Source organism: Alligator sinensis, unplaced genomic scaffold (genome assembly GCF_000455745.1).
Source record: "Alligator sinensis unplaced genomic scaffold, ASM45574v1 scaffold1325_1, whole genome shotgun sequence".
NCBI lineage: Eukaryota > Metazoa > Chordata > Crocodylia > Alligatoridae > Alligator > Alligator sinensis.
Genome location: NW_005842735.1, coordinates 632,483 through 659,717, shown reverse-complemented (window position 1 = coordinate 659,717; position 27,235 = coordinate 632,483). Strand labels below are relative to the sequence as shown.

General features: G+C 41.9%; 1 protein-coding gene across 1 annotated transcript in view; it reads right to left on the bottom strand.

Annotated features, from left to right (window-relative positions):
• Window positions 1–25,208, bottom strand: part of LOC102368073 (probable phospholipid-transporting ATPase IIB) — a 155,029-nt gene extending 129,821 nt beyond the window's left edge. The window contains exon 1 of the mRNA XM_025216373.1: window positions 25,187–25,208. Coding sequence (XP_025072158.1) covers window positions 25,187–25,188 — 2 coding nt within the window. The 5' untranslated portion in view covers window positions 25,189–25,208. The remainder of the gene's footprint in view (window positions 1–25,186) is intronic.
• Window positions 25,209–27,235: the final 2,027 nt, after the last annotated feature.

The window sequence follows — 27,235 nt, the reverse complement described above, 5'->3', positions numbered from 1 at the left end:
GAAATATGAACATGTAAGGAAAATGCCATCTGTAGTACCTGAAGATTATAGCTCTGAACTTTCTCCTTGAGACTGATAAATGCCAAAAGATCTAGCTGTAAACCTATTATCCTTCATTCTCAAGGACATCTGTCAATTTTAGTGGTGAATAAGACATCTCATTCAAAGAGAGATCTTCTATGGGAGCTCCAGCACATCTATAAGCTGGAAACTGGACTGCATATGCAAGTGTATGCACAGATTAATAAAATGCTGGTCAGTAAGAACACAGGGTTCACTGCCCTGCTTTTTAAATCATTTTCACTTTTGGATCTGACATAACAGCAATGAATGAGTGGTTTAATAAAGAATTATGGTGGGCCACAGAGAATGTTCCTGTGGTGTCATGTTGTGCATCCCTAACCTAAGCCACATGAGTCTTCTCAGTTATGGCTAACAACTGCTCTTGTTACAGTCCAATGCATCAAAAGATGACTCTTAGAGCTTACTTAGTAACAAGCTGTTATTCTTCACTGAAGTTGTTATTAGTTTTTGCAGATCTTCTTCCAGAAATGAAACTTAGACCCTGACATCACAGCTTATAGTTCAAGACACTGATACCTAAAATGACTGTGGAGAAAGACCTTCTGGTTCAGAGTGCTTAGCTGCTTCTCTTCCCTATAAAGAGAAAGGAAATGGCCCTCTATGCCTAGTGGACAGCTACAGCCACCACCAGAGATTTGAGAGCAGAGTGCATGAAAACAGGGAAGTCTCTGTAGGACTAAAGGTAAAACTTTTCCTCCTTAGATATGGTCTGAGTAGACACTAAAATAAACTTTCCTTGCCAAATGTAGATTGTTCTGGCCATTTGTAAGGACATTTAGAATACCAGCAGTGTGATCTCTGAATATTCAAAACAGAAGGACTGAACCTTGAGCAAGAATGTCTAACCAGGAAACTCTGGGTTTTGATCCCAATAGGGACATCAGCACACCCAGTGAAAATCCCTAGCCTTGGCTGCAGTCAACACCCAGTGCTTCTGAGGAAAATCCAATCCAATCCATTCAAAAAACCCTGACACCTGTAGCAATGGGAGGGAAGAAAATTCCTTCCTGGCCCCATGTGGCAGCCAGCAAAGTCCAGAAGCATAGGAAAAATAAACATCCTTCACTCTGCTCCACGACCTGAGAACAAACGCCAAACAACTGTACACATCGTGCCACCTAACTGGGGGACCAGAACTCCTCTTTTTGTAATCCTATCCCCTCTATGAACTCCTTTCATCTTCTTTCACAACTAGAGTCAATTGTGGAGCTCCCCTTCATTCATCTGCTGCTGAGTTCTCACAGATATCCACCTGCTCTGGACTTCAGAGCTTTTCTCATGACCTCCAAGTGAGTGGTCCTGGGCTTCCAACTGTTGCTCCTTACAGCACACTTCAGTAATAGCTACTTCTAGATCATTCCTGATCGATACTTATCAAACCTCTTCTTGAAAACCTCTAGTGAAGAATATTTCAGACATTTCTGGGGCAGTCAATTCCACTGCAGCACTGTTCTAACAGTGAAAAAGTTTTCCTGATAACCACCCAGCCAGTTGCCACCTATTTTATGAATCTGTTTTTGATTATTCTTTTTGGGTGCAGCACCTTCCTGCACTGAACATTATACTGTTGGTTCTAGCCAACTTTCCAATCCGCCAAAATCCTTCTGAATCATGCTCCTGTCATCCAGTGTACCTCCAATGCTTCTCGTTTTCATATTGTCTGAAAATCTGTTTAAGAAGCTCTGTAGCCCCACGTCGAGATCATTATTTATCGTGTTGAACAGCACCAGGCCCTGGACAGATCCCTGTGGGACTCCACTCAATACCTCTTGCCATTCCAATATGGATCCATTTAACTACTCTCTGCTTGCAGCTATTCAGAAGTTGTTTGTCCACCTTGTAGTAATTTTGAGCCCACATTTCTCCAATTTGTTTATGAGACGGTCAGGTGGGACTTTGTCAAAACCTTACCAAAGTCCAGATACACTGCATTCCTTTCATCTACTCAGCTAGTTATTTTACCAAAGAAGGAAATAAAATTTGTTGGACACAATTTGTTCTTAGCAAATCCATGTTGGCTGCTCGTGATCTGCCTTTCTCCTTCCAGATGCTTGCAAATGGACTTCCTTGTGATATGCTCCAATAAACTTCCCAGGTACTGAGGTCTAAAATTCCTTGAGTCTTTTGTGCCTTTTTAAAATTTTTGTTAAAGAGAGGGGCAGTATGCAGATGCTTTTCCAGTCCTCTGGTACTTCTCCCGTCTCTGACTTGGTAAATATTATTGCCAAGAACTCCAAGATCCCCTCTACCAGTTCCTTCAGTTATCCTGGGATGAAGCTCATCAGGTCATAATGACTTGAATTTATTAAAAGCAGTCAAAACGTCTTTCAGATGGGTAACATGATTCTCAACCCTCATCTTGTGCTGTTCCTTACTCAAATAATCCTTAGAGCTTGCAACCAGGAAGTTATTTTGTTTGTTTGTTTTGTGAAGACCAAGGCAACATAACTATGAGGCTGACAGAGGCCTCCATTTACTCCTGAAACCAGTCCAGAACAGAATTTTTTATATTAACTTGACAAGAAAAAAAATGAGTTGGGCATTTAAAAATCTAGTCAGTAGTATAAAGGTACTATCTACTGCAGGTAAAAGAAAAAAAGACTATTTCCCCCCTAAAACGGAGGTACAAACCTTGAAGGCAGTAAAGGACAGCATAAGAGACATCTCTTAAAATGTAGCTTCACTCTCACTGGATCTGATATATCACATTAGAAGGACAAAAGCTAACCAGGTCCAAACATATCTGAACAAGCAATTTTTTTTTAAAGATAAATATTAAAAATATTAAACTGTACTTAAGCTTAGCAAGAACTAGGGAAAGGCAGTCACTGGTAAGGTGAATACATAATGGCTTAAGCCCATCTTGGACCATGTTTGGAAAGAACCTAGGTGGTTGGAGCACTATGCCCATTTTATAGACTCATTCCGTAGTACGTGGAGCTCAAGAGCAACAGACTCCGATATGAAGCATTCTATCATCTAAAGGCTTTCCAAACACTTAACAAGGAATACAAACCAAGATACACTATGACAGTGATTTTTAACCAGGGTACCATGTTTAAGAATCACTATCACATCCTTTTGAGGACTCCCCAGGATGCTACACATTGTTAGTAGGGCTGTACGAAGCTTTAGTAGCTGATTTGATTCGGAGCAGATTCAGCCCAATTTGGGGACTGAATCTCCAAATCCAAATCAAATTGGGAGACCTATTAAAAGCTCCAAATTGATTTGAAGCATCCGAATCGATTCGGAAAAGCTTCGGAAAAGATTTGGCTGCTTCGGAGATTTGGTCATAGACTAAACAGGCAGCTGACAAACCTGTCTCCAGCTGCACACCTGTCTCCAGCTGGTAAGTCTGCTGGGGTTGGGGGAGGGGGGAGAGATTGGGGCTGGGACAAGCTGCCCAGCTGGGGTAGGGGGGTACGTTACTCGGTAACGGGGGAAGAGAGCACGGGATGCGGGTGCAGCAGTGCTGGGAGCTGGGGCTCTGGCCTGCTGCTGCTTGCCCAGCTGGGGAGGGGAGAGGGCACGATTCAGGTGCAGCTCGCTTATGATTTGAATCGCTGTCCCCATTTGATTCAGCTGAATCAGAATTGGAGATTCGAGGCTGATTTAGAGATTTGGATTCACTGGGGAGAGGCAGGCACCGCTGGGTGGCTACTCCTCTGGCTCTGCCTGAGGCAGGCACAGGCGGAGGAGCCACGGGAGAAGCCCCCATGGCTGCCCTGCCCAGCCCCAGCCTCCCGACAATTAAAAAAAGAAAGAAACAAACAAACAAAAATCCTGCACTCACCAGCACTGGCAGCAGTGATCAGAGCCTCTGGGGGCTCATGGCAGATCCCCATCATGCAGCCCCTGCTCCCCAATGCTGCCCCCCCAGCCCCAGCAGTCCAGGAATCCAAAACAAAAGTTCTGCAGTCACCGGCTGTAGCAGGGGCTGTGGGGGCTCTGGGACCACATGCCCCCCCCACCCCAGCATCCCAGCATTTCAAAGAATAAAAAAAGCCCCACACTCACCAGCTCTGGCAATGGCAATCAGGGCTTCTGAGGGCTTGTGGCAAAGGTCCCCCACGCAGAACAGGGCAATAGGGACTGCCCCCTGCCTGGCACCCATGAGGAAGCTGTTGCATTGCGTGGGTGCAGCACAACTTCGCAGGGTGTCACGCATTGTCTGGGAGCTAGAGTGGCTCCAGCAGTCACCCACACCCCAGCACCACTCCACCCCAACTCCCAGACAGTGTGCAGTGCTCCGTTGACCTGCGCCATGGGGCAGCTGCTTCCACATGGGTGCCAGGTGGGGAGGCACTATCCCTGCTGCCTCCCACTGTCCTGTGCTGCACAGGGGAACTCTGCCATGGGCCCTCAGAGGCCCTGATCCCCACTGCTGCAGCCGATGAGTACAGGGTTTTCAAAAAGTGCCAGGAGGCTGGGGATGGGCGGGGGAATGGGGCTGGGCAGGACAGCCATGGGGGCTTCTCCCACGGCTCCTCCTGCCCGGGAAGAGGCAGGCACAGCCGGAGGAGCCACAGAAGAACCTGCAGCCACCCAGCTCTGCCTGCCTTTCCCTGGCGGATCCAGATCTCCAAAATCGGTGCCAAAGCTCCGATTCTGATGTGGCTGAATCAAATTGAGATAGTGATTCGAATCACCAAATCGAATCACTGTCCTCCGAATCAGTTAAATCCGAATCAAATACTTCCCTATTCGCATAGGCCTAATTGTTAGCACTGTTAGGTGTACAATCATGATACACAAGATAAATTCAGAGATCTCAAGCAAAAATCCTTTGTGTTAAATACATTCTGACCTGTTGTGGTCCGAGTTCTTTGCAGCAGAGAAACTGTTCTTATTTTTCCATGTTCAAAAAAACAAGTGAAAACTAAGACCTAGCATTTTCTGAGGGGTGTCTTGAGTTTAGTGATGGGTGTCTTGAATCTAAAAAATTTGAGAAGCACTGCACTATGAAATCCAATAGTTATTTTTACATCGCTGTATTATTCATAATATTAAGATCATTTCCCTATATCCTGCATTTATCTGAAGCTTAATTGCATCATAGACCATTTTATTTATTTAATACATAACTCTCATTAACAGGCATTTAATAATTCCATTTTGTCCACTAAGAAGAGTAGCAGCTAAGCTTGATCGCCATCAAGGAAAGGTATTATGACATAACCACAAAGGAATTCCGTAGTAATTCTTGCCTTCTATAATATCATTAAATACCTGACTATCTCATATGTACTAAGCTATATAATTCCCATAGACTTTTCATATTACCAAACACTCGACTGCCCCACAAGTAAAATCTATCTTGATCATTATGCAGAATGACAGAACTTTTACTTGTGAATGCTAATTATCCCACACATGCACGCACACACACACACAATATGATCCACTCAAAGTATTGTTGTCTTTGGTGCATTAACATACATATTATAAAAATTAGTCGCTAGATTTTGACCAACAGCAAATCCTTAGCCTGACCTCTGAATACTGGAAATACTAGGATCAAACAGGGCTCTTTAACCTAGCAAGAGAAAAAGACAGAACAAGAACAAAAGACTGAATAATAAATCCAGACATTAAAATTAAGAGGAACAACACATTTTAACCAGTGAGTCATTAAACCATTAGTGCAATCCATAAGGAGAAGTAGCGGATTCTCAATCTGAAGATTTCAAAAAGAAGACTGGATGCATATCTAAACAGTACACTGCATGAACAAACAATTTGCAGTCATAGAAAGTTAGAGAAAAAGCTGAAGAAAGTTATGGTTGACGGAACTAAGTACAAAAGCAGTTTACGAAATGCTATCGATTGAATAAAAACTCACTATGTGAGCAGGCAAAATACTATGTGAGCTGCAAAAATGGGTAGTAATGATGAGAAAAAGGCATATATTTTAAATAAATACGTCTATTCTGTATTTAGAAAACTTCAAGAAGATGAATTCTCATCAAATGACTTCTGCAGCCTCCTTAGTTACTAATGGGCTAAGAACAACTGCAAGAAGAGATAAATATTTTTGAAAAACTCAGCATGTCCTAATAATTTGGTGTTAGTCCTCAAAGCGTTGACTGAAGGAATTTCTAGCCCATCAATAGCTTTAATAACATACTTAAAAGATTTCATAAGAGTGAAAGAAACATTTTTTTTTTATATTTAAAAAATAGAATAGAGGCAAGCAGGATGACCTAGATAGTCATAGGATGGTTAGGCCACATCAAAGGCAAATAATTCAACAGCTGATAAGTGATTCAATAAAAGAAATTTAATTTAAGGAAGGGAAAAATATAAATGTCAACCAAGGTAGTTTTATAAAAAACTATGTCTTGTCAAATAAACTCAATTTTACTCTTTGATAAAAATCACAAGTCTAGATGATAAAAACAATATTGACTATTGACACACTTTTACAATACACAATAAAGCATATGTTAAATGAATTAAGAACTGGTGAAGTGACATACCAAAAATAGCTGCAAGTATAAAGCCCTTGAGTCTGAGTAATGTCAAGCCAGTTGTATCAATGAACTGACAAAGTAAAAATCACTGCTGATAAAATTTCTAGAGGACACAGGCTGGAAAGGGAAATAGAAAAGAAGACAGAGCAGTCACACAGAGCAACCTGGACTCCTTGATGAACTGGACTTATTCAAATAAACTGTGTTTTCGCAAAACCAAATTTGCAAGGTCATGTGCTTTGAAAAAGAACGAAAGTTATACCTACAGCACCAGGCAAAAGAAATTCATTAGTCAAAGTGCATCAACAATGTGATGCTCCAATGCAATACTAAAACAGAACGCAATGCTTGGACAGTGGGAACACAATGATTATAAGGAGGAAGATGGTTTTACCTTTGTATAAGGTTACTGACGATAGAGCAATGGAAAAATTGCTGTGTTTTAAGAAGTGGGTTGAAAAACACAAAAATGTTTAAGGATTGGGAAAAGTGTTGTATAGTGAGATTCTTGTAATTCATCAACTCAAATTACGCAAGAAAGATCGAGAAATGCCAAAATCAGTAGGGTGGATAAAAATCAATTATTAAAAAAAATAAATCATTTTTTTTATTTAAATCAGATTTTTAATCATATTTTTTTGTTAAGATACTTAAAAAAAATAAACTTATCTAAAGATGGTTTTAGTTTAAGACATGCTAAAGCTCAAAGAGATCATCATGGAATAGGGATTATAACTTCTAATTAGATACTATTTGAGACAATATATTCCTGTAACCTTTTTAGAAAAGTTTTATAGATAGGTCGCAACAGGCCATGGACTGTATTAGGGGACCAACCTTATGGGATTCCCAGAGGCTCCTCTATAGATTAGTAAAGATTAAAGAAAACCATTCTACCCAATGGGACTCAGTGCTCAGTCTAGAAGAGCCCATTAAGCATCTCTGTGATGCTTAGTTACAATTCTCAAACTGCAGACTTGTGTCTCTAGAGATCATAGGCAGACACGGTTCGTTGGGTAGATGTGATATCTTTTATTAGACCAATTAAATAGTTGTAAAAATTGTTCTTTGCAAGCTTTCAGGCACAAACACCCTTCTTCAGGCATAGGGAGACTTTGTTCTTTGCAGAGAGAACATCCTTGTTAACAGCACTATATGGAGAGGACAGATAACAGACCTGATAATAACCTACCCATCAGCCCTATTGTTAGGGTTGCCAACTCTGAAGCTATTCCAGGAGATTTTTTTTCCCAACGTGACGCAATGTCATTACTTGTACTGTTCAATCCATTCACAATGTCAACCTCCCGGATTGCTTTCAATAGTCACCGAGAGATTGATGCTAATTCCAGTAGACTCCCGGCCAATCCGGGAGAGTTGGCAACCCTACCTATCGTCTCTCTGCAAGTTTGTGTACGAACAAGCCCTTACCTCTCTCTAAAAGTGTAAAGTTTCAAGAAGCTAAATGAATAAAAGATATCAAACAACAAGTATGCACTTTTTGTAGAAAACAATGATTAACTCGAGGTTTCCTGACCAGTGATTTAAACTGTGATTTAAATCATGATTTAAATCTATTTGATTTAAATCCACCCTGAGGATCACTATATGAGTGTCATCAAACATTAAAAAATACTGGTATCAATAGGGCTCTTTAATACAGTGAAGAGCAGAATAGCAAGAACCAAAGACTAAATATTCAATCCAAACACTTATGAGTATATTTATATTAGCATATTTTAATTAGTCAGGGTGATTAAATCATTAAGATGATCTGCAAGAGAAGTAGCAGGTTCCCAATTTGAAGATTCCAAAAGTTGAAAATTCGATGCACGTCTAAAAAGTACAATTTGATCAAATGCAGGTTACCAACTCAATAGATGAGTAATTCAGTAAGGGTGCAGACAAGTAACTTTTGAAACATTTCCAAGTGTAACGGGTATGTTTCAAAGGGGTATAATTTCAGTTGCAGGACACACGTACATTACCTACTGTGCTGCTCAAATTGAAAAGGTTAATGCAGCCACAGCTCTCCAATCAAGAGTACAGGAAGCTGTGGCATCCTATGGCCCCACTCCCCACAACCATCCCGCATAGGGACGGGAGGGAAAAGGCAAGCAGGGGTCTAGTGGGGGAAGGGTCAGCTGGAGCCCTCAAACCTTTCCTCCTCCAACTCTTGCTGGAGTGCTGAGGTAAGAAGAGTAGGAAAGTGGGGAGGGAATTGGGAGCTGGACAGCCTGGCTCCAGATACAGCACCATAGAGTATAAGCAAAAGGTCTAGCAGGGGGCTGTCCCTGAGCCCATGTAAAAAAAGTGAAATTCTTCAAAATGGTACCTTGTTTAAACAGCATTATTTTGGAGTGCTTCAGTTACTTTGGGAATGTTTCAAGAGGCACATACATTTGTACACCTAGATTGCAATTTGTATATTTACCCTGAAAACTATTAGGGATTTACTGAGAATTATGTCCTCAAATTGAAAACCACAAGATGCATCTTGGCATGTCAGGCTTCAATAATTCACATGGAGTGTGAGCATCTTTTCAACATCTTTTTCATTAAAATATATTTTTAAAAGCTGTTATTGCTTCTTTTTCGCTAAAAATATTTCAGCTAGAGTATTAGATTAGTAATTCAATTTCTGCTAACAAGTCATATACACAAACATTTATGATTTTATCTTTCTATTCTAGGAAACGTTGTTACCAACTGTCATCAAAACAGACACAGATAAAATACTGTAAGAAATGCAGCATTTCCCAACACTATCAATTTACTGTAGTCCCTTTTGGCCTACCCCAAAACAAGGAAAGGCCTTACAGGCCTTATTTTTCACTTGGTCACATGAATTTCCAACAAAAATGCCTACACATGACAATACAACAGGGAACTATAAGAGTTTTCTTCCTTAATAGATTCTTACAACCAGAAACAGAAAACATTTTGCCAAGTCAGCCTTACTTTTTTTTTCCCCAAAACAAAGTCAATCATAGATTTAAGACTTCAATTATAATGAGGCCAAGGAAAAAAGCTAGATATTCACCCTAAGCCTAAAAATATAATATTTTAAGAAAGTTCCAGCATTCAACTAAATAAATGTTGTTCTAACTTTAATCTTAATTATTGTGAAATGTCATTCTAAACTCAACCTAGCACTGCTATTTGCTGCAGACCACAGAACTTAATTAGGTCCTTCCTTCTCTTTTCAACTTTTAGGGCAATTAAAAAATGGGGTAAAGTGCATGGAGATGCAAATCCAAAAAAGAAAATTTCTAGGTTAGAACAAAAAGCCTCTTTTTCTCAGGAAGGTCTACAGATTCAGCATTTATTTGTAATGTTCAGCAGCATACAGTAAGGAAGGTATTAAAACTAATTAACAATATACAAACTACCTTACAAAAATAGTGTATATAATATCAAGTACTCACGAAACATCCACTAAAAGAGACATCTGTTAATATTTCAATATTTAGTACTTAGTGAGATTATGACTATTCTATAGGCTCTCGTGTGGAAAGCACGACGCCTTTTGTACCCAAGAAGTTGCATTGCTGTTGCAGAACTATATTTATCAACCAAGCCATCTAACAATGGTAGAACCTAGACTTTATAAGCTCCGATTGCCATGCTCAAAAATAAATAATAAAAATGATGATCTAAAAATGTCAGTTCCCAGTATGTACATTTTAAATGTCAGTTTCTCCACTGGATGACTTTACCCATGGCAAAAGAAGAGTGTCATGTATGCCATTTAAGCAAAAAGCCTCAGGACCGAAAAAAGCTATGTATTTACTCAAGCTTAAAGTAAACAATGTTCATTAGGGTAGGATCCAGAGAGACCTAGACAAATTGGAGGATTGGACCAAAAGAAATGTCATCAGGTTCAATAAGGACAAATACAAAATCCTGCACTTGAGACAGAACATTCCCATGCACAGTAGAGGCTGGGGGCTGACTGGCAGGGCAGCAGCTTTGCAGAAAAGGATCTGGGGTTTACAGAGAACAATAAGCTGAATGAGCCAACAGTGTGCCCTTGTTGCCAAAAAGGCTAACAGCATACTGGGCTGCATTGGTAGGAGCATTGCCAGTAGGTCAAGAGAAATGATTATTCCCCTCTGTGCAGCACTGGTGCGGCCACATCTGGAGTACTGTATCCAGTTTTGGGCCCCCCACTACAGAAAGTTTGTAGACAAATTGGAGACAGTCTAGCAGAGGGCATTAAAAATGATTAGGGGGTTGGGGCAAAGGACTTCTGAGAAGAGGCTGAGGAAACTGGGCTTATTTAGCCTAAAACAAAAAACAAACAAACAAAAAACCTGAGGAGGAATTTAATAGCAGTCTTCACCTACCTGAAAGGTGGTTCCAAAGAGGATGGAGCTAGATCAGAGGTGGGCAAAATACAGCCTTTGGGAGAGCAGACCAGACCAGCCAGAACCACATGCACAGCCCCAACCCTGGCCCGCCCCATGCTGCTCCAGACAAACCTGCCCACACTGAGCAGTGGTGGCAGACAGGGAGAAACTGCTGCTCAGCACAAGGGAAAAGTAGCCCCTCCCCTTCGCTGCTATCAGGACCTTTTTGCTGCAGCCACCCACAGCCTGCACGCAGACTCCCCTATGGCTCCTGTGCACTCCCACTGCTGCCCCGCTGGATGATGGCAGTATAGAGAAACCTCAGGGCAGCCTGGGCATGGGCAGCAAGGGCCCAGCAGTGGTGAGGCTGCTCTTCCCCGGTACCAAGCAGCAGCTTCTGCCTGGCTGCCACCACTGCTCAGCGTGGGTGGGCAGTCCAGAGCAGGTGCAGGGTATGCTATGGTTTGAGCTGATCCGTTCTGGCCGAGATGAGTCTAGAGTGGGTGCAGGGCAGGCCAGGGTCGGCCTGGAGCTCTGCGGGCTGGGGCCGGGGTGGCACCGGGCTGCGCTCAGGCTAGGCAGGGCACTGGAAGTGTGGCCATGGGGGAGGGTGGGCCGTAGCCCCCCCAACCCCCACTCCCAGCGCCACCATGGGCCATGCCCCGTGGGAACAGTCTGGCACAGCCTTGCAGCCCACAGCTGTAGCCCACCAGCCCCTGGCCCCCATGTCCTCAGGGGAGGGGGACAGCTGTGCTGGGCTGTTCCTGCTGGGCCTATCCCGTACTCGTCTCAGCAGCGGCACTGCGAGCAGGGGTTGGGGAGGAGGGGGTGTTATGGCGCCCTCTGTGGTCCTGCACCCAGTGCCACCGCCACAGCCATGCAGCCTGAGCACGGCACAGCACAGCCAGGAAGAGCCCAGCGCTGTCCCACCCCGCATGTAGATCCGGGGGCACGTGCCCATGACCTCCCAGGCTGCACACTCCCCCCCAACCCCATGGCCCCCAGACAAGCCACTTGTGGCTCCATTTCCCACCCTGGCTGTGTAGGGCCTGCCCCTCTCCTTACCTCAGAGCTGCTGCAGCCGCCGGTGCAGCCCTGCATGGGGGGGGAGGGGGGCAGGCATGTGCCCCCTGATCTGTGCATTGCCGACTGGGCTTTGCACCGAGCCCCGCTGCACATGCCCCTGGGGCCTTTGTCCCTTCCCTCCCCTCCCCAACCAACTGACCTGCCGGGTTGGGAGGGGGGGGGCGGTTAGGGTTGCTGCTCAGCCCCCACAGCCCAGGATCAACTTCAAGAGGCTCTGGTTGGTGACCAGTAGGCTAGATGACCTCCTGATAACCTTCTATGCTTCTATGATAGTTCAGAATGGACCATTTCAACCACTATCAGCGCTGTGGTGTTGACAGCTGAACAGCTAAAACTGAATAGTTCCCTTCATTTTCAAGGTCTCTAATTGTAGTCTTAAGTCAGTGCATCAGGATTGCAGCATATTTTTCTGAAGAAAGTTACAGAATTGTAAAGCAGATGGATGTGTATGCCAGATATTTAGCGTAAATGTTTGGATGTGGTTCAGAAACTCAGTTTAGATTCTAGGAAAAGCCTCAGACATGTGAATATATTAAAACAACTTCTGAAATTCCTTCACATTCATGCAATCCTTGTTTTATGGTTACCAGGAGGGAAAGCAAAGTTGACGTTTGAATCTCTAAGCCACTTTGAAGTCATGTGGGTATGTCCTTAAAAAATACTAACCGCTGGATTAACCTGAGAGTCCTAAAGCTGATCTTTCCTTATATTAAATACTGAATCTCAAGAGTGAATGAAATTGGTACTAGATTTTTTGTTATCTTGTCTTATTGGTAGAGACCTTGCTGTGCTAAATGCCGTACAAATAAAGTATCCTCTGCCCTTAGAAAGTTTATAACAAAATAAGGTACTCCACCTCGAGGAAAAACAAACCCGCAGCATACTTATAGGCTCAACAGAGCTACGCTAGCTAACACGGGTGCTGAAAGAGACTTGGGGGTCATGACTGACCACAAGATGAACATGAGCCACCAATGCGATGTCGCAGCTGGTAAAGCAAACAAAACTCTGGCTTGCATCCATAGATGCTTCTCAAGGAAATCTCAGGATGTCATCCTCCTGCTGTACTGAGCCTTGGTGAGGCCACAGCTGGAGTCCAATTCTGGGCTCCACAATTCAAGAAGGATGTCAAGAAGCTTGAGAAAGTCCAGAGGAGAGCCACACGCATGATCAGAGGGCAGGAGAACAGGCCTTATGATGAGAGGGTGAGAGCCATGGGACTCTTCAGCCTGGATAAGCGCAGGCTCAGGGGGGACCTGGTGGCTACATAAGGGGTGTACATCAGGACCTGGGAGACCATCTGTTCACCAGAGCGCCCCAAGGAAAAACAAGGAGCAATGGTCATAAACTCCTCCAAGACTGTTTTAGGCTGGACATAAGAAAAACATTCCTTACTGTCCGAACCCCCAAGACCTGGAATAGACTCCCTCCAGAATTAGTGCAGGCACCTACTCTGGACTCATTCAAGGAATGCTTGGATGCTTATCTTGCTGGGATCCTTTGACCCTAGCTGACTTCCTGCCCCTGGGGCAGGGGGCTGGACTTGATGATCTTCGAGGTCCCTTCCAGCTCTAACATCTATGAAATCTATGAAAGTGCAAAAGCTGGACAAAACAAAACAGGGAAGAAGGAAATATCAGTGAACCAGGTAAAGTTTGTCTAAGATACAACGTGCTGAGTATCTCTCCTCTAATAGTTCATGTTTAAAACAAATAAATAAATAAACAAACAAGAAAACAAAACAGGCACCTACATTAAATCTAAGTAAGTCAGTTTGGGTGAATGAAATGCTCAACTCCAATGAGTGGAATCACTACCCTAAGTCCATAATATAGCAAATATTGCCCTGAGGTCCAAGAAATTGATACAATCCTCTTGTCTCAGATTCTTGAATAGTTCAAGCATTCCAAGCTGTTCACCTCCATTCTCCACTTCAATCATTAGCAGGGTGGATTGATATAAATCAAAGTGATTTTTTTTTTTTTTATCAACAAGTAGGAAGCCTTGATTTAATCTTGCTTTGCATATGTATTGTAGTTATTTTCACAAAGAATGTTTCATTGTCATTGCTTCATACATTCACTAAAACAGGTTGACTTGCAAACAGTCTTTACATTAAATTTAACCAGGAAGATACATTACATCCATCCACATTTATAGAATTACATAGCTAAATATATGCTTATTTATATTCTTAATTTTTTTTTTTTTTTTTTTTTTTTTTTTTTTTTTTTTTTTACACAAATAAAATTTATGACTTTGCTAGGGGTTTTTTTGTCAGCTAGCCATTTCAACTGATACTGATCCAATCACCGATATGCAGAGAAGCGGTGTGCTGGGGTAGATCGAAGCGCCCGTGGTGAGGGAGGGAGTGGGGCTGGGGCGTACAGGCAGGGTGGGGGCATGGCATGGGATGGATCTGCGAGCAGCTCATTCATGGGGGTCGCACACACTCCAGAAAGCTTGGGGATCTGAATACGGGACAAAAGCGGGTTGGGGCTGGGGCAGCACGAGCTCTTCCCAGCAAGGAGCAGGCGGTGGTGGCACTGGGAGGGGGCTATAGGCATCCCAAAATTCACTGTAGTCCCCGCTCACAGCACTGCTGCTGCCTGGCCCGAGCGCAGCCTCCAGGAAGAACCCAGTGCCACCCTCAGCCCCAGCCCACAGAGGCAGCCTGCCCTGCCCCACACACAGATCCAGGGGCACATGCCCCCCATCCCCTCCCAGGGTACATGCAGCAGCAGGAGCCACCCCCCAGACAAGCCACAGCTCCATTCCGTGCCCTGCCCATGCAACATCTGCCCCTGCCCCATTCGGTCCCTTATCACTGGGGTCTCAATCTGCCCCTCTCACACTCCTTCCCTCACAACAGACTTACCAGCCAGACCCAGCTGATCTCCACAACGCGTGCTGTGCTGCGGCTGCATGCATGCCCAAAGCATTTACCAGCAACATTATTGGCCACATCCGCCAAAAAAAGCTGACTGCCAATACTGTCAAATTCCCTTATATCAGTGTTGATCTGAATGGGATTGATTTTTCAGCGCACCTTTAATTAATACATTTTATCATGATTTCAAGTTTAATTTTTAAATGTATTTGCTTAAAAACTGATTTTAGATAAAAACCGATTGAAATAACTCATATGAGAACCAAGGATTTTTGTAGGTGTTTTCATCATCTGATGACAAGGTTCTTTGGTTAAATCTGCTATATTTTATTAGACCAACTAAAGAGTTAGAAAAATTTTTCTTTGCAAGCTTCATCTGACTGCATTTGAAAGCTTGCCTAAATCTATCCCAACCATACAGTTGGTCCAATAAAAGATACTGTCCACAAGAATTACTGCCTCTCACATATTTCCTAGACCATCACCCCTATGACATCACTTCAACAACTGAAATAAATCAGATTTTTCCCATATCTGCTTTATAGTTGTGTTTCACCAACCACTATAGGCGGGGGGGGGGAGCAGGGGGGAATACTAATATAGAGAAGGATAACCTGACTTTGGCTAAAAGATGAAAAAAGCTCAGCCAGGGAAGAATTCTGCCAGACTTACTATTTATACTGAAGTGACAATATCCATAGCAGCAGTATTCTGCTCATTCCCATGTGAAGAGTCCTCTGTATCGAGGTGCCTGGCTAGCTTCCAGATCTCACTGAAACTGCAGTTTTCCACTGCAGGAACTAAAGGATCAAAGAGATGCCATTTTCCAGACCAGGGAATTAAATCAGGAGGTTTCAGAAAGACTTCACATATAGGTAATCCTTATGTTAGTGATCCTAACAGTGCTCCAAGCACTTTTCTAAGTGTCCCTAGAGCAGTGACTGAGCCAAAAAGGTAACACTGTAATATAAAATAGCTGTGCTATAAGTAAACAGGGAGACACCCCTTGCAGACAAATCTAATAGAGACTTGAGAGTAGCCATGCCTGAAAAATATTAAAGAGAAAAAAAAATCTTCGGGAGACTGGAGCTAAAAGATTTAAATCACCATTTCAAGAAGTCATCAGTCGGGAAGCGTGAGAAGCTTGTGTGAGGAAGACATCCCAAAGAGGGTGGCCCCCACTATCTTAGACGGTTTCTTGGAATAAAGGAGTTTCTAGATGTTTACCAACCTTTTGGGTGCTTTATCTTCAGAAGACTACTTTGGAGCAAAGAACAATCTGCTTGTTGGAAATGGAACCAGGAACTTAAGAAGGTCAACAGAAAAAAGAAGATCCAGCAGGAAGGATATATTTTAGGTTTAGCAGCAAATAGAGAGAAGACCATTTTCTGGAGGTGCAGCCCCTTTTTTTTTTTTTTTTTTGGTTTTTACTGCTTTCCAACCTCACCAGGGTGGGTTTGATTTAAATCACTGGTCAGGAAGCCTCAATTTAATCATCATTTTCTATAAAAGTGCATTCTTGTTGCTTGATACAACCTTCATTAAAATATTCCCAAACAGGGTCTCTTTTACAGCCCGGCAAGCCTGCTGCCATGATAGGTTTTCCCTTCTACCATATCATTCCCTCACTAAATCTCAAATCAATGGATAGCCTATACTCAGAAATGTATCCCTCAAAACCTCTAGAATATTCTGCTCAAAATGTTTCTCTTTTGTTTCTACTGCTCCTCCCTCCTTGCATGCATCTCCAGACTCCTCCTCGCCGAGATCTAGTCCACCCACAACAATCCTCTCTCTGTTCATTTAACTTCTTGAAACTTTGCACTTTTACAGAGATGTAAGGGCTTGCAGAAAGACAAGAGGGCTGATGGGTAGGTAATCACGTCTGTTATCTCTCATCTCCGTATACTGCTGTTAACAAGAATGTTATCTCTGGGGACACAAATTCACAGTTTGGGAACAAACTAAATGCTTAATGGGATTTTCTAGACTGAGCACTCTGCCCCATTGGGTAGAGTGGTTCTCTTTAATCTTTACTAATCTATAGAGGATCTTCTGGGAACCCCATAAGATTGGACCCCTAATATAGTCCAGAGCCTCTTGTGACCTATTTATAAAACTTTTTAGAAAAGGTTACTGGAATATATGGTCTCAAATAAATGTCTCAAATAGAATATATCATCTCAAATAGAATGCCTTAATTAGAAGTTATAATCCCTATTCCATGATGATATCTTTGAGCTCTAACATATCTTAAATAAAAAACTATCTTTATATAAGGTGTTTGGTTGTTTTTTTTAAAAAGAATCTTAAAAAAATTTAATACTACAATTCAATGTTTAAAATATAATTTTTTGGGATTGTTTTTTTAATCATTCATTTTTATCCACCCTGAACTTCATGTTGAACCCAAGTTTCCCCCTGAACACAGAACACATTTATGCTCCACAATCAGTGGCACACAACAAGGCAGCCAACACACACAGATCCTGCAGTAGCTTTTATTGTGTGTGGTTATTACAAATTATTGATGTGACCACGAGAAGCCACAGGACCGCACAGCACATCAGGGTAAAATAGTCTTCCTATCCTGTCCTATTAAGGACAAGGACAAAACACCAATTGCTACACATCATCTCCTCATCTATGCTCCACCTCCTGACCAGACATGGTCTACTTTTATACCCCCTGCACTCAGCCACCAAAGTTCCATGCTGTTTACAGTTTCTCCAGGCTTTACAAACTCTGGTACTGGAAGCAGAACAATGACTTCTTATAAAACCATCCCATTTTACAACCACTTGACTGTATGAGAATGCCAGAACCTTCAGTTTTGAGTCAAAGTGACCAAAGTCCATGACTTGAACAGTATAAATTGTACTCACACTCTATGAGGGTATACCAAAGAAGCTGCAGAAAAAATGTGGGATTGAACAGGCCAGATAGCTGTGCAGGGAAAAGATAAAAGGTTCTAGGGAGAACAACTAGAAGGTAAAGAATAGAGATAGGAAAGCCAGATTACTCACTATTAGAAGACCTTGTTTTGTCCCAACCACCTGTGGGTTTATGGTAACTTAGCCTGTGTTCAAAGCACCAAGCAACACAGAACCCTATTTCCCCCTACTCTACCTGTGGCAGGTTAATATGTTATGCCTTGTAGTTTTGCTAACAGGTTAGATAATAAATCTGTATAGGATGGTTTGGATAGGGATGATCCTGAAGGGAATTAGACTAGATGACCTCTGGAACTCTACTTTTCTATGATTTAATTGAGAATTCTGTGCATCTGGGGCAGGACTCGGTTCAGACCTGCCTAGAAAGATCCATCCAAAAATCACTCTACCAACCAAAAGAATGAGGGAGGAGGAAGAATCAAGAGGGGAGACAGGATCTTGTCCCAAATGCACAAGAGCTGTTCCCTTGTCTATCAGAGGAAGAACCCAGAACAGCGATTTCTTTCAGAATGCCAGCTTCTTACATTTACTACTGTATAGGGTATATTAAAAAAGAAGGGAAAAACAGCTTTAGAATCAACTTGAATACAAATAGAACATTATACTCATTCCCTTCTCCCCCATTATACTGTTCAGAATGCCAGACAAAAGAAGAAAACAAGAAAAATGCATTAATATAAATGGTAAGAGACACCTGCAACCATCTAAAGTTACCTGCATGTCAAAGACACCTTGCTACCAGTAAAGTAGCTGATTAATTTCTGATCAGACTTTTGTCTGATTCTGGAAAATACGTGAAGATATTCTGTTATTGAGGTGCCAGGCATTCTTCCAAATTCCTTGGCAAGATAAGCCTCCCTTTACTATCATGGTAATTTGAAATTCCAGTACAGTTCTTCTGTCATGAAGCACAAATCTTCTTACTATAAATGAAGATTCTCACCCCTGATACCAGGAATAAGTGGGCTGTCTTGCATTCCAGCTCAAAAGGGGTGCACCATAATCAATTCTGCTATGTCTTCTAGTAACAGTCCCTTCCTCTCATCTCATCCTCCTAAAAGATTATTTTTGAGAGTTGTAAGAAAGAACATTCAAATTTCTAATTTTAGGATAAATCCTTAAAATAAAAACAACTTGGAGAGCAAAATGAAAGAATCATGGAAATGGCATCTGAATGCAAGGCAATAGCCATATACTGCAGAAAACAGCCCAAATGTACCATTATTTGGCTCCCTTATTCTTACCACACAGTTCAAATTGCACTCCTTCTAGTCTATGTTCCTGTAACAGGTTCATTTGTGGGTTGTCTACACCCTAAATCATAATCATCAGAGAATCATTCAACGCGAAAGTATTGTCTTTTAAGATAAAAGAGTGCACAGCATACCCCTAAAACATACATAGCATTAAAAACTTACTGCAGTGCACACAAGTTGATAGATAATACCAAAGTACAAATTTGCAGAGTTTGTAGTGTGTAAGAACCCCTGAGGCTCAAAAGCTTCATTAGCCAGTGCAGACAGCAGTTACTTACCTAAATTCATTATTGGCATGGACACCTTGTTGATGGTACGTTGTGAGGACAAAACAGCACATCCACTTGCCCATGTTGAAAAACATGGGCAAGTGGATGTGCTTGCCTAAACTTCAGGAACAATCAGTCATCATGAACTCTGCTAGTTCATCTATGTACCAAGATGTCCAGAAATGTATCACAATAGACCCTGAGGGCTTTTAATGATGGAGTAACTTCTTTCCCTGTCAAAATATTTATTTGCATGAAGTGGCAGATGCAGTCCGTAAATCTCACCTACAGTTTGGAAGCTCATACATTCAAACCCCAGAATTATTTTAGGCATATTTACAGTTTCAAGGACAGCATTGACTTAACTGTCTAGCAAAGAAATCTGGAGACTGTATCCATTCAGACAACCCGATAAAATAGGAAAAAGCAGCTGAGGTTTTCAAGGCTGTGGATGCTGTCTCATGCATTATATGGAAAAGACAAAGCCTACATATCTATCTAATCATACTTACAGAAAATTAAGCCGTATTTAGGAATAACTGCTTCTTACATGAATTAATGCCACATCCATTGCAAATAATAGAAAAAAGAAAAGAAAATTAAGCCGTATTTAGGAATAACTGCTTCTTACATGAATTAATGCCACATCCATTGCAAATAATAGAAAAAAGAAAAGAAAAAGAAAAGAAAAGCTACGAGCCTTTTACATGACATTTCCATTCCTTTTTGATCATGTCATTAATGACCAAATGTAGAGAGGCAAGACAGTTTTGGAACTCAAGATCCACATGAAGTCTACCTTTAACCTTCCAACCTTTGGGTGAGAAGAGGGAGGAGGTACACAATTTCACCATTAAAACTGAAAGCAGGAAGAATGGATCCTGAGAAAACTCCTCCTGGAAGTGTCCAACACCACCCCATTATATAGATCTATATGCCTGTGCTCCAAAGTTTTGGTAAAGATATATACTCCTGTATACTGCATGGGAATCTAAAACACTTAAAATAACTTAAGTCCTTCAGTTCAGTTCTAAAGCTGCTCCAGGTAACCAACTTCCAGGCAACTGCAAAAAAGTTCAGATGTTATATTTGGGGAGAATCAAGCTTCCACTAGTATCTGTCCTAAAGAACTAATGTCTTGCACACAGATAAAAACTGTATTTAGAAACTAGTTTAACCAAAATGTAAGTCACTCTCCTGCATACATACCACATTCACTTGAAAGTGTTTTATCTTAATTAGTTTAAGTAAAGTTCTTATTACTTCTAAAGAATGCCAAGACTTATAACGTAAAAAACTGGTGACTGACACTCACAATGAGGTAATAGTGAAACCACTCTACTATGTTAAAGCATTGATTCTGTAATCAACTGTTCCAGAATAAAAATATAAACCACTGAATTTCAGAACAGAAATCCTAACAAGTTTTAAAAACCTCTTTAATTCACTGTAAAATGGTAACCTTTGAAACTGGAGTTCTGGAGGAACTTTTTGCTTCCTCATGGTATATTAAAATGCGAAAGTTTGGGGGAAGAGGGAGAAGCAGAATGTTAAATGCATCTAGCAGGCCAAAACCTAGTCTTTGCAGAACTCTGAATTCCCAAATCTTCACAGAAAGAATGAACTCATGGAATCAAAATCTATCTTTGAAACATTCCTCCAACAATTAAATTTCAAAGTTTTAAATCACCCAATAGAAGTAATTGTCCTCTCAAGTTCTACTTGTCTACTTTCCAGCATCAGAATATTTACTCAAATACAAGACAACCCCAAATATAAGATGACCCCCCGACCCCCCCCCACACACACACACACACACAAAAATAAGATTCTATATATGGAAAATTTTCCATTTGTTATAATTTTCCAGGTATAGAATCGAGTTATCAGAGTGCTGTCTTTAATTCAGCCCCCCTCCCACTGCTATAGCAGGAAAAATAGCATTGAGGGGGTGCCCTCTGCCTTGTCAGCTTCCCTCCACAGCCTTCCTGTCTCCACCCTCTCATTACAGTCAGAACCTGCTCCGGCTGTTCCTTCCCCAAGCAAAGTGTGGAAATAAGTTGCATGTGACAGTAAGGGGTGAGAGGTGGGAAGGAAAAGGACAGCGAGGAGGGCAGAAGCTGCAGAGGGAAACAGGAGCCTGCTGTGGTTCCAATCCTGACTGCTGCAAATTTCAGCACAGGTACTCCATAAACACACTTTTGAGCACCACTTTTGTACCTATTTTTTTATATAGTATGAAGTCCAGAAGTACAGATACTAGTCCAGAATGGAATGGCTCATGACTTATCATATACAGGCAGTCCTCGGACTTATGACACAACTGGTTTCTGAAAACCGTGTCTTAAGTTGAAACATTGCAACTTGGAACCAATTTTCTCATAAGAAACAATGTTATAAATAGGGGATTGGTTCCTGAACCAAGGCCTGATACTCTATTTTCACCAAAAATACCACAGAATTTTGTTCTCAATGAATTATAGATGAGTAATATAGTTACATTAATGTATTTATATTATAAATAGCAATCATATTGGTTTGGAAGGACTTATTTGAGGTGTCATTGCTGGACTTTTTGAAAGCCTCTTGGTTAGACTTTTTGAAGAGTTCTTGGCTGAAGTCTTCTCAGGAGCCTTGGCTGCAGGTTCTTCTAGAGACTTGTCTGCTTTCTTAAAGAAAGTGTCCAAGGAAGTTTGGACAGATGTTCTCCAGGGAGATGAGCGATGCAGCAAACTTGTTCGCTGGTATGGCGTCACATCGAATCAAGCGTTGTAAAAGTCAAAACTAGCATCGCAAAGTTGAAACAGGGTATCAATTGAGAAATATTTTAAGTGTGAAACGTTGTAAGTCAAGGACTGCCTGTAGTTCACTAGGCTGGGCCCCAGCAAAATCAACAGCATTTCAAGCTAGGTGATCCCACAACCCAGCACTGGTCACTACACATGTGTACTCCAGACACACCCCCAGAGGACCATGTACTAATTAGACCCCCCCCAGTCATAACTGGAGCTATGTGTTCTTGTCACAAGTCCTGGGACTCTCCAAAAATGTATATGCAGGTGAGATGCAGGGCTGCTTGGTCTGTCTCCACCCAACAGAGGGTGAGGCTACATTAATCACATGCAACAGGCCGAGAGAAGGGGCCACAGTGTCTCTTAGGAATCAGCAGAAATGGGAAAGAAAGGCACTGGTTGGCTGTAGGAGTTAAGAGGAAGTCAGAATGTGTCAGGGTGGATTTGATTTAAGTCAAATCAATTTAAATCACCAGTCAGGAAGCCTTGATTCAATCACTGTTTCCTACAAATGTACATTCTTGTTGTTTGATATCCTCTACTCATTTAACTTCTTGAAACTTTGCACTTTTAGAGAGAGGTAAGGACTTGATTCTTGTGTACACAAACCTGCAGAGAGACAAGAGGGCTGATGGGTAGGTAATCAGGTCTGTTATCTCTCATCTCCATATACTGCTGTTAAGAAGGATGTTATCTCTGGGGACACAAATCCATGGTTTGAGAACTGAAACTAAGCATCACAGAGATGCTTAATGGGACCTTCTAGACTGAGCACTGAGTCCCATTGGGTAAAGTGTTGGTTTTTTTTTTAACTCTTTACTAAGCTACAGAGGATTGAACCCCAAATGATTGGGCCCCTAATATAGTTCATGGCCTGTTGTGACCTATTTATAAAACTTTTCTAAAAAGGTTATATGAATATATTGTCTCAAATAATATAATTAGAAGTTATAATCTCTATTCCATGATGATAACTTCAAGCTTTAACATATCTTATATTAAAACTATCTTTATACATGCTTATTTTTTTAAAGCATCTTAAAAATCAAAAAATACAATTAAATCAAAAAATCTGATTTAAATAAAAATCCAATTTATTGATTTTTTTTTTAAACATTGATTTTTATCCACCCTGAAATGTATTTGATGTAGTGGTTCATTGCGACTTGAAAAACGAGTTGGCATGGAAGGCGACTGAGCACAATGGGCACTATATCTTATTCAGATGGGCTGCACTAACCTAGCTTTATGGTAGGTCCCCAGCAATGGGTTGGGCCATGTGCTTTATGAGCACGCTCTGCATGGGCTGCATTCAATCAACCTCATAGCTGGTTTCCATGACTGAGCACATGCTGCTTCTAGCAGGAGCTCGATGACACCCATGCTGATGGGGGCGGGGGGGGGGAGCAGAGGGAGGAATTGCCGTATATTTGAGTAAATATGGTAGTTTACAGTTTATCTCAGGAAAAAAGTAAAAAATGGTCGAGTTTCTAGCCTAAACTACAGACAAAATCAGAAAAGTGATGGTGGAAAAGGGCAAATCATCCCTGTTCATACATCTTAAGTAAAACCAAAAACAAATGCACGACTTCACCATTGTAAATCACTTATTATTTTGATTTTGTTGGTCAAACATTTAAAAATAATATTAAATTACCAAGATCCTTTCAGAGAACCTAAAAGGACTCTCAAGCTCTTAAACATCAAGCAACCATTTTTTTACACTATCCAGATGAGAGAAAAACATTATGGGTATGTCATCTTCATCAGACTTTGCCTAAAAGGTTGGCACTAGTTTTTACAAATATGTTTTAGTCATTCTGAAATGATTAAGTCAATCAAACACATAGGCTAAAAGAGTAAGAATTAACTGGAGTTACACTTAAAACTACCTCTTCCCTAATTAATCTCATTCAAGTAAAACCAGCCACAATGCAAACCAACACTTGAGTTCTACAGAGCAACTGTGTTAATTGATGATGAGTTGTGCTAATTCAAGGTGTACACCACTGGGTTAGCCAAACTTCAGTGAAAGCTTTGTCACACTCCAGTTAATATTTCACCACATGGACAGGAGACTTCATCTTGTAAAATAAAGGTAATCCTGTAGTGAAGACAAACCCTTTGCAGTTTACCCAAGGTCACAAAGCAAGCCAGGGCCAAGGTACAGACTAGAAGCCACGTTCCTACACTAGCCCCTAGACAGTGCTCCACCATACTTCAACAAACATTTGTCTTTAAACATTTTCTGAAATAAAAAACAAGCAAAAAGGCTCTGATGCTGCAAGCACATATGCAGGTGTTAACTTTCTTCCTGAGAGCAACCTCAGTGACTTCATATAAAAATGAAGTTTCAGAAGGATTTGTAGGGCAGGGGCCTTCTCTGCAGCCTCAACTATAATTCAAGGTTCAGGAATTGTTACACAGAAGGTAATACAATGTATTCTGTAAATGTACAATTTGTTTATCTGTCTGACATAATGCCAGTCCCAACATGCAGCCAATTGCTCACATTGTAACAAACTCCAGTGTCCCAACATGTGGCCAACTGCTCACATTGTAACAAACTCCAGTTACCTACACAACAATTAAAGGCATAAACCACTGAAGTGTAGCATTCTTTCAACCCCACTATTTTGTCACTTAACTATACTCTATGTAACTAGGCTAGAATGAGGAAGCAGCTATCTAACAGCTATTAGACACCTTGAAAATGAAGGAAACTAATCCATTTTGGGAGTGCTTAATGCCACAACCTTGACAGTGCTTAAATTCAAATAAATACATACATACCCCAAGCGAGTGACTAGATTATTTTCAGGCTACGAGATACAAACTTGGATGGAGTGCACTGTAAAGATACATAATTAGACAGGCGGAACAGTCCAGTGGTTAGGGCTCTAGTCCATGACTTGAGAGCCATCAGTTTGATTATCTGCTCTGCCAGATTTCTCTGAATGTGGACAAGTCCCTTAGTGCAACTTCATCTCAGCTCCCCATCTGTCAAACAAGGATAATAATACCCACATGAGGGCAAATAAAGTAAGATGAGGTGCTCCTGTATTACAGAAGAGGCCACATAAGAATCTAAGAGATATAAACAAGAGAAAGAACAAAAGGGTACCTGGTCATAGTGATACAAACAATCCAAAACAAAACAAAACAAAACAAAAGAAGAATCCAAATATCTCTGTTTGTTTTACCAAAGCCAAAAGTATTAAAAATCTTATCTACATCTCACTGTTATATTACACATTTGCTTCTTGAATTTTTCAACTAAGTGAAAATAGATTTGTTTGTCCCACTGACAACGAAAATGACCGATCATCACCTTGCCTTTAGAAGCAGATCATCAACTTCCAAAAATAGACAGTTCAGTCATTTCAGATGCTATAACATCTGCCCAACCCTCATGCCTACTTCCCTGATTTATGGCCTCCCCTGTAGTCTGTACAAGCCCATGTCATACAGCAGTAAAAGTGACCAGCTGATGACAATAACACTGACTGGCCATGGCACTGTCTAAAGAACAAGCTAAAAACATAAGGGCTCTTCCTTCTTGTTTCCATGACAGCAATCATAGCAGCTACCTTAGCAGCCTCAGCAGTTGCAGATTTACCCCTGAACATCCCCCTTCACACTACTGTTTTTGCCACTTGAACAAATCACGCTGACACTGGAACTTTAGAGTGCCTATACACATGCAGAGAGGCTGCTCTGATATGCTGTAATTACAGCGCATTGGAACAGACTCATTTAATCCAGTCTGCCAAAGCATGACAATTACTGTGATCCACCAAACTCCAGCATCACACGTGTCAGCATCCATACGCTGAAAAATGATGCCAGAGGTGCTTTAAAGCTTGTTTGGCACGTTTTAATTAAAGTGCCCCTGCCAGCATTTTTCAGCATGGGGATGCTGATACACATGACATTCTAGGTGCTTTAATTAGAGCAGCTCTTGGAGTCATTCTAATTAAAGTGCCCCCTGCCCCACTCCCAGAGCATGTGCATAAATGCCCTTAGTTTGTGAACTTTTTTGTTTTGTTCTGTTTGGGCAAAACTGCACCTTCAGCTGGGACTGACGTCCTCCCAAAGGCTCATGCTTTAGGTACCTCATTTAAATGGTCAGTAAGGGGCGCAACCACCCTATCTAAAGCCTCAGAGCCTGAGCCCTTTAGCAATGCGCATGGCCCATGCTACCAACCAATGCCTGCCACCCAATGTCCAAGCCAGGCCAAATAACTCATCCTCCACCCACCCACCCACACACACACACACACACACACACACTACTTCACTGGACAGCTCAGACCCATCCACCAGCATCCAGCAACTCAGCAGTGGATGCACCCGAGCATCAGAGGCACAGAGACTCCCCCACTAGGATGACAGTTGGCACACTGCTACCCAGTAGGTGCATCTACACGAGACACTTACTGCTCATTAGCCTAATAGCACTGTGCAGCAGTGTGGCAGTTAGGAACCGTGCTAACAGCCTACTGCACAGTGTTATTAGGCTAATGCGCAGTCAGCATCACAAAATAACCGTGCGCCCGTGCTATTTTGCAGTAACTCCAGTTACTACGCATTTAGTTACTACTTCATTAAACAAGTAGTCAACTAAACAGGCAGTAACTAAGTCACTGTGCTGACCATGTAGATGCACCCAGTGCTGTCAGGATCCAGACAGTTCTGCAGAGGGGTGCGAGTTAGCAGGAGACAGCACCTGAGAACCACTGACAGTCTGGACTTAGGGCCCTAATATGGCAGCCCTTGGCTGGATCCAGCTCTTGCTGCCCAGAGGCTTGTTTCATCCAATGCATATTTGACCTTGCAAAGTTTTGCCTTGTGCAAGGTGTAGAGCACTGAACGTGCAAAACAGCTCCACCTGGGCCAGCCCACAGGAGAACAAGAAGGAACAAGTGGGGCTGGAAGAGACCTCCAGAGGTCAGAGTCCCAACCCCCAGGCAGGAGAGAGACCCTTCCTACCCCTACCCCTACCCAAGCAGCCTGGGGGCAGCACAGGGCATCTCCTTCCCTGCTGTTTCCTGGTTCCTCCGTGCCCAGCAGGGG